General features: G+C 39.8%; 1 protein-coding gene across 4 annotated transcripts in view; it reads right to left on the reverse strand.

The window, feature by feature from the left end:
* GOLGA4 (golgin A4) overlaps positions 1–16322 on the reverse strand; it is a 717645-nt gene that overhangs the window by 478389 nt on the left and 222934 nt on the right. For all 4 annotated transcript variants that reach the window (XM_078688271.1, XM_078688272.1, XM_078688270.1 and 1 more), the window contains 2 exons: positions 14035–14082; positions 7081–7137 (listed from right to left, as the gene is read on the reverse strand). In XM_078688271.1, coding sequence (XP_078544397.1) covers positions 7081–7137; positions 14035–14082 — 105 coding nt within the window. The remainder of the gene's footprint in view (positions 1–7080; positions 7138–14034; positions 14083–16322) is intronic.

A 16322-nucleotide genomic window follows, 5' to 3' on the forward strand; every position in this document is an offset into this window, starting at 1 on the left:
GTCTCTAAGCACTATAAGAGAGTGCACCTATCCGAGCAAATGGAGAGATGTCAGCTGTTAGATGATACCCCAGGCTTCCGGAAAAAGAACTGTCTTCCCCTTCTTCCTGAATGGGAGGAGGGCCTGTTACTTTCATACATTCTCTGGCAGGTTGTTCCAGATTTGGGGGATGGATGCTGAAAAGGCTCTACCTCCAATGGAAGACAAGCTGAAGCGAGGGCAGACCAGTAAGCTGGCCTTCATAGATCGAAGCACCCTACTGGGAATGTAGTTGGCTAAACCGTCTTTGATGTATCTGGGGGCTTGGCCATAAATGGCTTTGTGTGCAATGCAGAGGACTTAGTTCTCTACCTAACCGGGAGCCAGTGCAGCTGTTGAGTAGAGGGGTGGCGTGGGCTCGTCTGGGGACTCTGTAGATTAATCTGGCAGCAACGTTCATAATCACCTGTAATCTGGCCAGCAGTTGTCGCAGGAGGCCGATATACAGGGAGTTGCCATAGTCCAGATGCGACAATATCATTGCTGATACCGCCTGTCTGAGTGTAGCAAAGGTGAGCAGAGGGGAAAGTTTCCGCAGCTGTATCAGCAAGCCGACACAAGTTCCCACCACTGCTGACACCTGTTGAATCATGGAAAGCTTGGCATCAATTTTGATTCCTTAACTCTCATCTGCATTAACTTCAGTAGAATTCTTTACTGTAAGGATTTCTTTCTCTTCCTCTGATCAGACAAGATAGTGATCGGTACACACTGCAGGGGGTGGGTCAACATTTTCGAATCAGTACACTGATTAATTATCTTTTTTTAAAATTTCATTAATCTAGTGCTGCTTGATAATTTTAATCTATGGGTGGATTGTCCTTCCCAAAATGGGGCAAGCAACTTCTTAGAGACTTGCCAGCTAAAACAATGGTAAGATGGGCCCTTGATTAAACATCTGGTCTGTTTGACTCTAAGTAGACGAAAGTTCAAGTTCTGAACAAATCATCGAGTAAATGGAATGCAACAGTGTTAGATGTAGTTTGTACAATTAAATAAGGAAGGAAGGAATAGACCTTCCACACCTTGGTTCTCAAATGAGTTATGTCCAGCGACACTGGAGAAGCAACTAGAAAGAATGAGGTTCAAAGATTTTTGCTTCTGAGTAGAAAGAGTAATATCCTAAGTAACTTTGCAAATCTAAAACCCAGATCAACACTTCAAAAAGAAAGCACTTCGCTAGGTGAGTCTTAGAATCCATCAATTTGATTAAGTAAGGAGATGTTCAAAATCGTAAATGCTTTCTTTAATCTGAAATGCATAAATGTGTAAGAGAATTGCAATAATTTGGTGGTTTTCTTTTATCAAAAAATAATTAAAACCTCTGAGACATTCTATAACTCTTATAATAAGGTAGTGACAAGATTGGGTGAGCCAACTAGTGCCAGCTGGACTTTGGAATGTTATAGTTAAATTTTGAATCCCTCAACCCGCAGGTGACACTTGAACTATTGTTCAAGGAAATTAGGATTCCCGAAGGATACCTGTTCCATTAATCTGCTAGATGTATGCTTGAGTTCATTGGTACCAATTATGATGGACATGTGCAAGATCTCTTTAATATCTTCTTCAGTTTAATTGATTTTGAAGCATGCAGTTATCACCCCTAATCTTGAATACCAAACAGACAATCCAGCCTTCTTGCAAATTTTCAACCGGGTTTCTTACTGCTGGCACCATTTAAGATGTTGGAGAAGCATTTGAATTGTATTCTCTTTACATTATTACACTCCTATAAGACCTTGGAGGCAGCTAGTTTGGTTTCAGAGCTATGCATAGTCACCTCTGATATCAGTGATAAACAAAGGTACATTTTGGATAAAAGAGACAATTCAGCACAAACTGTTAGACCTTTTGGTTGCCTTTGACACCATCTCTCATATGATCCTACTTGATAGGCTTTCAGATATAGGTGTCAGACGGCAGGCCTGCTTTGGCTCAGTGCTAATCTCGAGGGGTGCAAGCAAAAATTAAAGATTCACTCAGCCCTATACAAAATATTTACGGTAGAACATGTAGTTCCACATGGATCATCACCAAGTCTCACGCTTTCTAATATTTATGCCGCCCCATAAGCCAAACTGATCCAGTCCACTGGGTTCCATTTTGCAATGTATGGTGATATTGCACAGTGGATTCTGTGGATGTATGAGGATCATGAGTTTAACAAGACAATGTAAAGAATGGCTCTCTGCAACAGTAAAATGGATGTTCAATAAGGTTCTAAAACTTAGCTCCGATAAGGCTATTGGGTACAGAGCGTCCCCCGTTACATAACTCCGTGTTGATGAACTTTTATGTGTATCTCAATGACAAGTTATCTCTCAACACTCGGATAAATAAAACCATGTTTATCTGATTTTTCCAACTTAAGCTGCTGAAACTTTTCTTCCCATTTTTGACTTTAAAACGGTGAAAAATTGGCATCAAAACTTCAGGTGCTTAAGAATGCACAGATCTGGACTTGGTGGAAGAGCACACATAACTGCATACAAACATATACTACCATTGCTTGCCTGGATCCCGTGTATGATCCATCAGACAATCCACATTATAGGACCACAGTAACTCCAGGAAAAGGTTTTGAGGTACACCCCTAACTGCCTTCGTAACTCAGCTAGCGATCATAATCTGGGGATCCCAAGGATTAAGAAGTCACTTTCTGGAGGCAGAACATTTAGATATATAAAGAAAAAACACCAGAAGGTGTACTGCTTACTCTTAGAACGATTTCATCACACTTTCTTTAAGAACGTTTCTTACAACCCTGCTTTTTGCTTAAGAGTCATTTAGAGATATGGCTATGCAGTGATCTGCTCAGCTCATAGAGCAAGGACACTTTTTACGAGTACCAATTTGCGCTCTACAAGAATCTCTAACATAACATCATTCTTAAATGGTCTAAAATACAGCAGTGGAACAAGATCATATATTCATGGATATACAGAAGTATAGACATTGTAACAATTGCTCTGCTTTTAGGAAAAATACCCTATTATTTTAGGACAGCTGTTGCATTTGGTATTTTGCTGTATGCTGCTACAAGCATCTCACCAATAAGCTAAAAGTATGCATGCTTAAACAGTCTTGTAAACTAGACCTAAAACTAGGAAAGCAAAATGGATTTAATTTAAACAATTAACAGTCTTGATTTACTGAAAGCAACCAAATGTAGACTGGGTCGGAAAAGTGATCAAGACAGGTGTGGCATGGCAGCCAAAGACGAATGAAGGGAGGGGGAAACTATACAAAAACTTGAAATAGAAGTTCTATCTTGGAAAACCCTACTATGTGGTCCGCAAAATATGAAAAAATAAGATGTTTTGTTAAATTCAACAGGAGAAAAAGCAATCAATTGAAACAACTGTGGTGGAGCAATTAAGATTTATGGTTTGGTAGATGTTTGGTGCTCCAAAATTACCCAATAGATTTTTCTGTTAAAATAGGAAGAAAACACTCTTAGATGAGATTTATTTTTATCAACATATGGCTTCCACCTAAGTAAAGTTTATATTGCCTTTCAACACTACACCAAGAGCGAATGATTTATTTATGTGGCCCAAACTCACACCGACATGGGAAAATATCCAAGTGAATTCTAAGCAGGTCTGTGGTTAACTTAATACCATTTTATATATAATCAGATCAACAGTTGCTCAGTGAATATCATAGCAAGTGGAGAGCCGTTGTTGACAATTATGAACAAAACATTCAAATAAATAGATTTTCTCATAAAGATCATGGGTCTCAACTAGGAAAATCAATTAGCCATTAATGATCTTTTCGACCAAGGAATGTCTTTTGCTCTATTTAAAGCAGCATGCATTGTCTCCCAAATTTAAATCTGTTCTAAAAACCAACCTTTACTCCTAACTTTATTCTGGCACAGCCATTAGAGCAAACCTACCGCAGGGGACAGTAGATGATGAATTTGGTAGCATGAACTCTAAAGAGGTAGACAGAAATTCTTTGGAGTGTTACAGACATATTCTAGGTTGGTTAGCCTTCAAAAATGCACTGGCTCAAGGTCCAGTGTTTAAGGACATGCACTGAGAAAAATGGACCTACTTTTGATGGATAGCCTTAAGCCTGGTTTGTTAAGTTCCAGCATGCATTCAGATAAAAAAAGGCCATTCATGGTTTTTATTTTTCCTTAATCCTATGACGAGACATCTTTCATACAAAGCTTTATATGAGAAGCAAAATAACATAAGGAAAGTCAACACAATGAGTGTAATTCATCAGAAATATGACTGGATGAATGTACTGATTAATGTTATTCTTGGATAAAGGGGATTACTTTATTCTAACACTAACTTAACTAAGGAATGTCCTACTTGGAGCAAGAGAGAGGAAGTGCATGAAAACAGTCTAGTTATTCTTTTTTCAACAAAGGGGTTATAAATGGCTTATTAAATGAAGTAGCTGCCATCTTTTCTGTTCTGTTGTGTCCAATTTCAGTGGGCACTAGGTGGAAAGGTCCAGGTGGTTACAGTAAAGCCAGCCATCACTTTATTAACAGAGGAATTACATTTTTTAAGCATATCTTAAAATTGATAGTTGCAGATGGAAGGTGATTTGCTGTAGAAATCAGATTGCATCAAACCTGACTGAAGCAGGACATCTATCTGATGACCTTTGGTTAAAATCCTATTACAAATCACTCCTTATACATGTGTTATGTGATGTCCGAGAATGCCCGGGTCCTTGCCCTGCTGCTGGAGGCTAAATGGGTATACATGCATATTGTACATTTATGTTCCCAAATGATGGGGCCTTTTACACTCTAAACAAGATTGTCCAGTAACATGAGTTAAATGAACAGACCTTTGGTAACTCTCTTTATGGTGGATACTCGAACTAACTGCAGATTCCTCACCTTAGAATACTTGCAGGTGCTAAACTGGATATAGAAAACTCTTGTTGTGCCACTAGGTGTCACCTCATGGATCTGCACTGTGATTCCGCGCCTCCTAGATGTGATGGAGCAGACCAGCATATAAGCACCACCCAGCACCCTAACATCGGTTTCTTGTATTTTACTCTTTAAACACCCTCAGACGTGAAGAGTTAACAATAGACAGCCAGGTCACTCCTGCAGAAACCTGTTGATTTGGGTAGGGACATTGTTCCCTATGACAATGGTTTGAAATCATTTAGAAGTCATCGGAAAACCGACACAATTGAGAGAGGAGCCCCAGTTACATATCGGAAATCCGGGAACTAAGGTCAGTGTGCAGGGTGGAGCTTGTAAGTGGCTCTGCTCTGTCACTTCTGGGGCAGCGAGGAGCCACCCAAGGCCCCTTGTGGCTGTGAGGCATTTTCTGGATCCAGACTCGCGCCAGGGGAGTATTCAAAAGAGAGGGTTCTGCAGTTTTTAGTATCCATCAAATATCCGCCCTGGAGGCTTGAGTTTGACTAATGTAGGTAATGTGGAACAAGAACCATAAAAAGAGGTCAGAAAATGGCAGTTAAACTCCTACATTGCTCCTTGTCCTCGCCGAAGGGTGCATTGCAATCACCAAGTTGGGCACAGAATGCACCGACTGGGGGGGCTGGGAGCGTAGCATGTCCGAACAGGCTGTAGCTGAGGAATTGAGATTGAATGAGGACCTGGATGTCTGGGATGAACGGTTGGATGCCTTCCTGGACTCCCTCGGGTGCAGAGCTAAGGGAGCAAGAGTGACGATTCCTCTTTGTCGACGACTGTTTGGATTTATAAGCTCCTTGTGATACCACAGTGGCAGCATACCATGAACTACTTGCATGTAGGAGCCTGAGGTTTGCTATTGCCATACGTATATTGAACCCTCACAGATTGTTTTGTGGAATTAGTACTATACATTCAGGTGACTGGGTTTTCTGATAGCAAATGTTTATTGTTGGTTCTTTACCTTTCACTGTTGATGTTAACAGCGACAAATAAAGAATGTTTAAAAACAAAAAAATGAGGAACAAGAACAATTTGTACAACATTTTGTTTAAAACACTACATACCAAACCTTGCCCATCATCTCACAGAGCTGCCTTCTATCAAGATTTCTTAATAACTTGGGGCAGGTTCTTAAAGAAACTCAGTGTTTCCTAGGGCAAACCCATTTGGCTTACCTGTAGCAAATTAAATCCGTTTCAGACACAGGACTTTGTTCACTCAATTTCTGAAAGGTTGTTATTGGAGAACATTGCCCAGATGACCATAGATTCAACTTTAGGGTTTGTCACTGGTCAAACTAATCCCATTTTATTGTATTTGCCACTGTGCCATTTACACCAGGCTTCTGCACATTCGGCCATGCACGGTTCACACCTTTCCACGTCTCTCTGCCACTATGGCATCTGTACAATTTATGACTTCTGTTTTTATAACAGGAGACTGGCAAGGCAGGCAAAGCTGTCCCTAAGCCAGAAATAAACCTTCAGTCATCCAGCTCTCAAGACAATTTACACGATACTGACGTACATAGATATCCTATGTCCCAAAATGCCAGAGTGGAGGATTAACCCCAACTCATAAATCTTTCAGTTTTTTTAGACCCGCACCCACTCACCTTTGACGAGGGTCTGAAACATGTTGACAGAATATAAGAAGTTCTAGGGTAGATAATTTACCTTGGTACACCCCGTTATTTCTCATTTTTGACTATACTTAGGACACCAAAAATAAAGGGAAACCACGTGTTCTTAAGGAATTTTTTGTATCATAGAACCCATCCGGTATTATCCAAAGAACATGGTTGGGCCCATCCTGGTATATAGGAACCAGGGAAATGCCAGAATTATAAAGTATGCCACTAATAGAATGGGCGAGGGTCTAAAAACCAGTACAGGGATTCCTGAATTGATTTACCTTCAATGTTTGCTCTTTTGAGAGTTGCAGGCTATAGGATAGCAGTGTAAGTCACTTTTAAATTAGGGACACTGTATACTATACTACCTTTGAGAAACTGTTTTCTGTCTACGTCTACACCCGACAAACTTTTATACATCTGGGGATTTTGTTGGTTTTGGAAATTCACAAGATACATCAAACTAGAAGCTCACCTCACGCAGCTCTGAAATCCGCCGTAATGCTTTATCCTGGCTTTGACTCAAAATGGACTGAAGGAGAGAAAATACGTTATAAATTCACACGTTACACAAAATGAGCAACGATTACATGTGGCACACTGGAAGCAAAATAACACATATTGCAGAGGCTAAGCTGAGCAAAATTAATCAAAGCACAATTAAACATCAGGCAAACGGTCTTACTAAAAAACTTACCTGATCAAACTGAGAACTGGGTTGCTAACAGCCAAGTGACAGTGTTAACAAAATGCATGAGGCATAGCCCACCTGGCGAGTTTCCAAATAACATCCAAAGGAATATAGTGCTGGCATGCTAACTGCTTGTCAGGGAAAACTCCAAACTGAGATATTTTACATGGTACAGCAAACCCCCAAGAGTGTTATAAACGAAATTGAGGCCCTAACAGGTACTCTGTCTCAGAAGCACAAATCCTTTGCGTCACAGAGACAGGCAGGCCCTTTGACCTAGATTAGCCCTCCCTTTAAAATAACGAGCAACAGAGGCTGTCCCTTATCTGATCAGTGTGCTCTGCGCACAGAAGACGGTACATCCTGAATACGGAAACTCCATGTCCAACAGTGACTAACCTACGTCACAACAAATTCATGTCAACAGACCCTTTCTCCAAGAACACAAAGTCTTGTCAACAGACCCTTTCTCCAAGAACTTTGCGTCAATCCAAGGCACCTATCCGGTATAAATATACCTCCCTTTGCCTAAGCAAACCAGAGGAGACAGACTTCCAGGGCGACACTCTGCCAGAGGCCTTGAAACCTGCGTCATGCCACAGCTCCAGCTGGCAGAGGTCCATCACCCATCTGTGGGTGTCCAGCTCAAGATCAGGATGAAGTCCCACTAAGGTAAAGGGGTTAGACTAACTCCTAAGGGGATTCTTGGCTCTCTAAGACCTACACACATGCTAGGTACACTTAGGTACATCTAGTTAGGCCTCATAGGAGTATAGGCTTTATCTTAATGCATTCTGTATTTCATGTATTTGTTCATAACTATTGCAAAATGACTATACAAAGCCTTTTTATTTAACTGCACCGCTGGCCATAATTCTCTGGTACTGTCCAACAGTTGTCGCAGCACATGTAACCAGTTCTAGAATAACAACTGTGCAATAAATTTTATTGTAAACACACAGACTGTACTTCTCTGAGATGAGTGAATGAATGAAAAGTAGCATATTGTTTCCATGATCCTGAGGGATGTGGGTTTTATGTTATGTGGTTGCCAGAAGCTATTCCCTTCTTGTCTTCAAGAAGTTTCTAGTGGCCTCTGAGCTAGCTGGTACACAGTAATTAAGTTTAATATACATAATAGGGGCATACAGACCTCAGTCCTATGTCAAGCCTATCGTGTATGTTTTTCCAATGCGCAGAACCTATAAGGGATATAGGAACTACACTACAAGAGGTCTTTTTCTCATGGTTGCCAGAGATAGGCGAACAACCTAAATTTGGGCTAGAAACTTGGCTCTGGCTCAGCACAATGTCATCTTGAAACCACAAGCACAAAATGAGTCTTCACAGAGCTAGTAATAGGGCCTAATCGCTATAGCTGCCGACCACGCAATATTGGGTACCAGGTACGAATCTAGGACTCAGCTCCTCTGAATCCTGGCAAATCTACCTGTGCTTAAAAATAGTGTGTATCGTAGTCTGTCTGTTATGAAGCACTCTTATATCACTGAACAAGGTTTACTCTATGTAAAAGTACTAAAAGTTAGATGTGGATTCTGCCCGTCACCCATGTTCTAATCTCATCCTTCATGAATTATTGACAAAGCAGTATCACATATAAGAGGACCTTCCAATGTAGGGGTTTAGGATGTGCGTTGCAGAAAAACTTCTTGTGTTTGATTTACTAGCCTTTAATGTATCCCCATCTATAAGAATCTAGGCCCTATATAGGGTACACATGACAACTGACTTGACTCTTAGTTCACTAATATCATTGTCATCGGAGCTAGGACAGGAATGTTTATCAGTACATGTTAAAAAAAACGTCTCTTTTAAAAAATACATCTCAATGCAGAGACCTAATCTGATGCACTTAGGTTCAATGTTTCAGCGTGCTAAATAAATACACTTGAGATACAGTATCATATTCTAAAGTTTGGTTTGTTATTGATTTACATGCCAAATATTTTTAAGACTCAGCTCGTGCAGGAGCTCATAACCCCATAGTCGACCCTTTGCTCGACTCTCTCTGTTAATTTGTTGGCTGGCCGACCTTTAGTTAAGATTCTTGCAGATTTTCTCGAAGTTAAATTAAACCGAATACAAATTAAGGTATTTTAGATAAGTAACATCTGAGATGGTTTAGAAGAGAACTTTCAGAAAATTAATAGCAAAGGACATTTTTAGCATAGTATTTTGTTTCCCTGTCAGAATAAAAGGTATTAAGAATCACGGAGAGCAATATTCTAAGTCACTCTAAGACTGGGGTCATTCTAACAGCACCAAGCATAATCAGACTGACAAATTTTTATTTTCTATGATACCATGGTGTGATTTACCTGGAGCAGGTTAACTCGGTTTCCCAAGTGGTGACTGATGTGAAATTGTATTGCTGGCTTTAGTAAGTCAGGAGTGAAAAGTAGAGTATCTTCCGACAAAAGATACAGTTTTACTGAGAGTGTTTGCAAGTTGGTTGATGGAAATTATTGAGAAAGTAACTTCTCTTTTTTGTTAGGAGGGACAAACATGATAGCAATGATTGTAAATACAACTGATGGGTGGTCAGTACAAATCATTTACTATATGGTAAGATTGTAACACACAGTATCAAAAGTGTGCCCAATTTACATGAGGGGTAATCAAACCCATTGTGTCCAATTAAAAGTATACAAATGTCTGAAGTTTCAAAAGGAAGAGGCAGGCCTTCATACAATGCCACTCAAGTTTCTTCATTAATTTCATTATTGCGTAGTCACTGCTAAGATTCTTACAAGAGTAGCTTTTAACATGATCAGATAAGTTTGAATATTGTGATTTTGGGTGAGGATTTCTTGCGACCAAAATAGGGAATGCAAATATGCTTTAGTTGATTGTTGTTGTACGATGACTAATTAAGAAGACGTGCTAAGCCCCTGCTACTACTCCTGTTATTTAACACTCTGGGAAGAGGTGCAACAAGTCAGGTATTTGTATAATAGATCCTATTTTTGAAGAGAACTTATGTGAGCGGAAAGGCTTTTTGATGGGTAAGTAATGGGATTACACTAATTGATGTGAGGAGTGCAAGCTTTAAGGTTGATTGCTAACCGCTGTTCAACACCTAATAAGTGGGGGTCATAGATGGTGAGAATTTAAGAATATAATACAGAATATTTTAACCTCGAAAATGTTACCAAACAAATCACCAGCGTCCTTTAGAGGATGAAAATATGTTTTAGGCATATCTTCAGTTACACTATTTCCCACAAACAAACCTCTATTTTTTCTTCTGAAATTAAAAAAAAATAAAATTGTCAACTGCCAGTGTTTAATAATAATTTCTCTTCTAAACTCTGATCTCGCAATCTGGCTTGGATATCCACATGTCCATGCATGACTCTGGATAGCAAAAAAATTAAATTCGCTCCTTCCCTGAAAGATTAGAAAACTAACTGGATTCGGTTCCACTTTACTGTTTACCAACCAACATTTAGGGAAAAGTCTATGAGCTTGGTCTGTGATGTCCTCTTCTGTTAGCTCTGAAACACTTTCTCAATGAATTCCTTCATGTGCTGCCATAAAGCCTCACCCTCAAGTTCCTTAAGGGACCCACCAGAAAAGTTAATTAGTTCTTCTTGCCCTATTTTCAAAGCTCTATATGCCCTTAAACCACATACCAAAGATTCTTACTAGCCAGATTGTTCTGGCAAACCTTCACAAAGGGCTAGATGTACAGATTTTTGTGGTTGCAAACACTTCGATTAAAAGTTTGCAACTGCAAAAATACACTAAACCCATTTTAGGGGTTCGTAACTTTTTTCCAACTCTTAAAATAGGTTTAGAAATAGATACGGAATTGCTATTCGGAATAGGCGTGTTGTAGATGTCCCTTTCAACAGCGATTCCTATTGATATGTATCAATGGGTTAAGAGAGAAACACAGCTCGTAAACCATTGAAATGTTGCCCACCCTCAAGTTGGGGTAGTAACCCATTCGCACTCCTTCCCTTTTGTAAATGTTAAAAAGAAAATACGTTTGTTGGGGAGTAGCCAGTAAACCACACGACTACTACCAACACTCTCAAAAACGTTTTTTTAATTTTTATTTTTAAAGTATTTTTTTTTTTTAAACACAATGCTGTTTCCTTTAAGGAAAAAAAACTGCATTTAAAAATAAAGTTCACTTTAATAAAAGGCAATCACAGGCATGGCTCAGATCCTTTTTAGAAGATTGGGCCCAACAGATCTGGATGCCCCCGTGCTCCTCTTCTACACAGTTTATGACCACGGGAATGCCCCATGGGTCTTGTCTCAGCCCCCTTATTTTAAGTATTTATGTTACACCCTTAGTCTACTTGGCAGAGAGCTTGGGAGCCAAGGTGATGGCCGACGCTGATGACACCCAGCTGCTATTCACTTGGGACAATAACGATGAGACGGTCTTCTCGGTTTATCACTGACTCTCATCCATTTTTAAATGGTTAGCAGCTGTACAGCTAAAGTGCAATGAGGAGAAGTCCGGAAACCTCCTCTTTGGAAAATTTTCTCCTAATTTCCAAGAATCTCTATGATCTCCCGAGCTCCAGGTGCCAGCCGCTCTAGAGAAGCCTGCAAAGAATATGGGCGTAAGGTTTGATGAGTTTTTCTTTCTCATACCATATTAAGAAGCTGGCCGGTAATTGTTTTGGTCTCCTCAAAACTCTGAGGACGTTTTTCCCTCTTTTTACCCAGGCAGCGAGAAAAACTGAACTGTGCACTCATTTTGTTCCGGTTGGATTATGCCAATGCACGATACATCGGTATTCCGGGCTACCTGCTGAAAAAACTGCAGGTAGTCCAAAATGCGGCAGCCAGACTGCTTCTGGGTATCTCTGCCAGGAGCAGTGTGCGACACCATCTTCATGCACTGCATTGGCTCCCCGTTGCGGAACGGGTAAAGTTTAAATTGTTGGTTGTGGCTCACAGAGCGCTGCATTGGCTTGGGCCACTATACCTACAAAAACGTTTTTCTTTCTATGTTCCATCTAGACAGCTACGCTCAACGTCCCTCCGCTTTGCGCAGGTTCCTCGATTTAAATACCAAAGGCTTGGAGGTAACTCATTGACAAGGAAGGCTACTGCTGCCTGGAATGCTCTGCCCCTTGTCCTACGTAATATTCAGAACGCGGTGGTATTCAAGAAACATTTGAAAACACATCTCTTCGCCTAAACAGACACTTTCCCCCTTTGTTGGTTTCTCCGCCGGGACACTCGTGAGTATCCGTGCGCGCTACAAATTAAAATGACATAACATAACATGGTGATCTGATAACTCCAGCAGTTCACCACCAGTGTTGGCCTCCAATCAGAGAACCAGCGATTTACCTCATGAATATTAATTAGGCAGGTTGGATTGCAGCCCCCATCAAATTTGAATTTTCAGAACCAACTTATTTTTAGATAGGTGGGTTAAGAAAAGGATTTAATGGTTGCAAATTGCGACCAGTATTTTAAGAGCAGTAAACTGTACATCTGTCCCTTACTTCTTTGATACCTTCCACCCTCCTTCTGCAGTTTAACATCAGTACTTGTTGGTTGATCGTCAAAAGTTTATCTTTATCAATTTAAAAAAAAAAGTTTTAGCTTGACATTTCTTTATCACGGCATACATTTCAGTCATTGTTGGCTGACTTGACAATGAACAAGTGTGTAAGGGATTTCTGCTCAACATGTTAAATAAGAGTTCTTATATGGTTTATTGATAACCAATAGAACCCTTCAAGAGGGGTTGTTTGTGTCAGCACCCTTTCATCTGTTCTCGTTCAAAATGTTTTTTGTACTGGATTGACTTTTTTGTGGGAAATACAATTGATAATTATCACAGAGTTCAAAGCCAATAATTATGGCTTATAGTTGACATCAGCTTTCTGTTTTATAGAGAGGGACTGGTGAGACTAATTCTCTTTATGATTGAGAGGATTCAGTAATGCAATTTGTCTTTATTTCCTTCAAAACCTCTACCACTCTTTCTTTGCCAGAGGTTTTATTTTACAACTATTTCATGACAGTCTCTGAGTTAACTTTACATTTGGAAATGTACTGAACCACCTGAGGGAACCAAAATGCTGTCTGAGTGGGCACAATACTTCCTGAACATATTGGGAATGTTTATTGAAAATGTCAGGTATTTCAGGTTATGATTCAAATATTTCAACATATACTCAAGTTAAATGTCTCAAAAAGTTTACTTTTGAAAAATAGTTGTAGTGACCAAACTAAGATTACAAAGGTCTTTTCTCAATCCTTCCCCTCTTCCTATTCACATTAGGTGTATCCAGGCAAGCAAGAAATCACATTGTGCAAACGCTTGCTTATCATGGTTGTGAGACGAAACAATGCTTTGCCTTAATGTTAGGTTTTAATAAGACAGATAAATCGGTCATCATTTTTCTCCTTCTTGTCAATCACTTCTCAGCATATGTGCAGTGGACAAAGTAGTTTTAACCACATTTACAGCACAGAAAGTGAACTTTGAACACGCTTAGAGAGTAGTCATTGGGGGAATGCAAAAATGGGGGCGGCAGCAAAATATGTCAAAGCATCATAATAATAGTGTGCAGACAATAGCCTATAGCCGAATAAGTACTTTATTCAACTGTTCAGATACTACCATGCCAGAAAAAGTAGTGCATTGCATTGCACTGCAAAAATATGTTCTATTGAATACCATATCATTTTATAAAACACACAATACAACAGTAAACCAATTCCTGCTCTTACCTGTAACTTTTCCCTTTCTCTTTGCACAATTCTGTAGGTTGTGACCAGCTGAAATACACAAATAATGTTTGTCATCCACAATCCTTCTTTTCCTTAGAGATTTTAAATTTGACAACCTATGATTGCCATTCTGAAGTGATCAGTAGGAGGTATTCCTAAATCAGCACATTTTAATTACAACATATTTATTAATACATTTCCACTCGCAGTATTACAACACAAATTACGGTTTACTACTGTTCTACAAGCAGTGTCTCAAGGCACAGGGCACAAGGGTCATCCTGGTCTTGGAACTAAAAGCACTGTATAAAAAAAAATATTTTTTATTTTGTTTTTATCACTATATCAGGCTTTTTAGATTTTTCAGTTACGATAGCGATGAAAGACAGACCTATTGTCTTTGCCAAAGCTAGGAATAATTTTAAGGGACCCTTTTTGGTAAGAACTTACATGCAAAAGACTTGTATTATCTTTGAATCAGTAAAAAGTGCAGTTTTTTAAATTTAAAACATGTTTTTATTAAGTTTTCATAAGGAGACAAACAATGCTGCAATAGTACGGGAGGAGAGAATGAGCTCATCATATCCATTGGCAAACAATACACTCCATAATGCAAGTATAACACCAATAACAGTGAACATATCCATAGTAATCATTAAAGGATTAGGGAAAGGAGGGAGGAAGGGGAAAGGGAGGATGTAGGGGACATGGGGTGTGAGGTTTGGAGAATCTGGTGAGTCAAGCAGTAGCATCATAGGCGACAGTAGCATCCAGAGTCGTCAGGAGATATGTTCAGCGAGGTGCCCAAATGTCCCTAGGCCTAGAGGCGGGAGGCAGGAGGGAGGCAAAGAGTTCACTGATCATATCACAGTACTGCATATCTTTCATCACTAGTGGTGAGTGGCGCATTACTGCCCTATAAAAGGGCTGTTCAACTTTTAGCTAAGAGGAGGGCCATGGCAGTGAATCCATGAAGGCCAGGACTCAAGGGTTTAACATACCCCAAGAGTGCCAGTAGGGATCTGGATCTATTGTGTGCTCTAGCATGGTGGAGATCAAAGCAAATATGGCAATCCATAGGTCTGAGCAATGTTGCAGATCCAAGTAAGATGTGCAAAATCAGCATAGTAAGCCAGGCAGGGAAGAGAGCGTGTGGGGTCATAGCGGGCTAGGACCTTCGGGGTAGTGTATGCCCTATGCAGATATTTGTAATGCAGGAGATTGTGCCTGCTATTTGCTTAGTTTGTGTACAGAAGTAGCCCCAAGTTTCATCAGGGATGGAATTACAGAGGTTGTGCCCCCAATGCCATGCGAGACCGCAGTGTATGGGCTGGCTTAAGCCCAAAACAGGAGTGATAAAGGCGGGACACTAATCTGGAGCTGTCAACAGAGAATATCACCAAGGTGAGAGGAGGAAACTCATCTGGTTCTTCATGGTAAGTGAGGAGCTTCTCGCATAAGGTGCAATGGAGGCGTAGGCTGATGACCTTATCAATGGAGGAAGGGGTCCCCGCCAACTAAAAGGCTGATTAAATTGTGCATTTTTAATTAATGTATTGCATACCTAGTTTCACTGGAAGCACTGCACTGGCTTCTAGTGGAACACAGATTTAATGTAAAGCCCTTTTCATCATACATTAGAGATTCTGTAACATTGGCACAGATTAGCTGATAAAACTAGTACCTCATTATATACCAGCTAGAAACTGTATGAAAAATGATAAATCAATTGGTCAACCATTTACGAAGTAACAACAATAAAGGGCAAGCCCCTAGGCATAGAGGGACTCCAGGGTCTGGTGAATTCATTTAGCTTTTTAGAGTAGGGTCTGTTTTCAAACAAGTCTCTAGTATTTTATCAGAATCATGGATGGATATAAATGATTGAGGAGTATTCAATATAACCAGTTACATACCATTTGAACTTTTGTAGCCTAGAAATAAAATGTGTATGATCAGGGAATTGATAGTTTGCTTTTCCACCCCTTCATTGAACACCATTTTTGGATGTTTGTTTGGCTGAAGTAAAGAGGATAGACTCTTCATCATCCACCTTCATTGACAAAGTTATTGTTTGCTCATGAGTGACAAAATGCAAGCAGAGTTAAAAAAAAATTATAATAATCTACAAGATAAATATTTTAATTTCTGATGATCCAGAGTATTTTTGAGATGTAAAATAGTCCTTTGCGCTATGAAATGGAATCATTCCTTAGGTGGCAAAATGATAAACCAAACACCATAAAGTGAGAGAAAAATGCACCTCTGGATGAGAAGAGGCCAACGTG

Source organism: Lissotriton helveticus, chromosome 4_1 (assembly GCF_964261635.1).
Source record: "Lissotriton helveticus chromosome 4_1, aLisHel1.1, whole genome shotgun sequence".
NCBI classification, from domain to species: domain Eukaryota; kingdom Metazoa; phylum Chordata; class Amphibia; order Caudata; family Salamandridae; genus Lissotriton; species Lissotriton helveticus.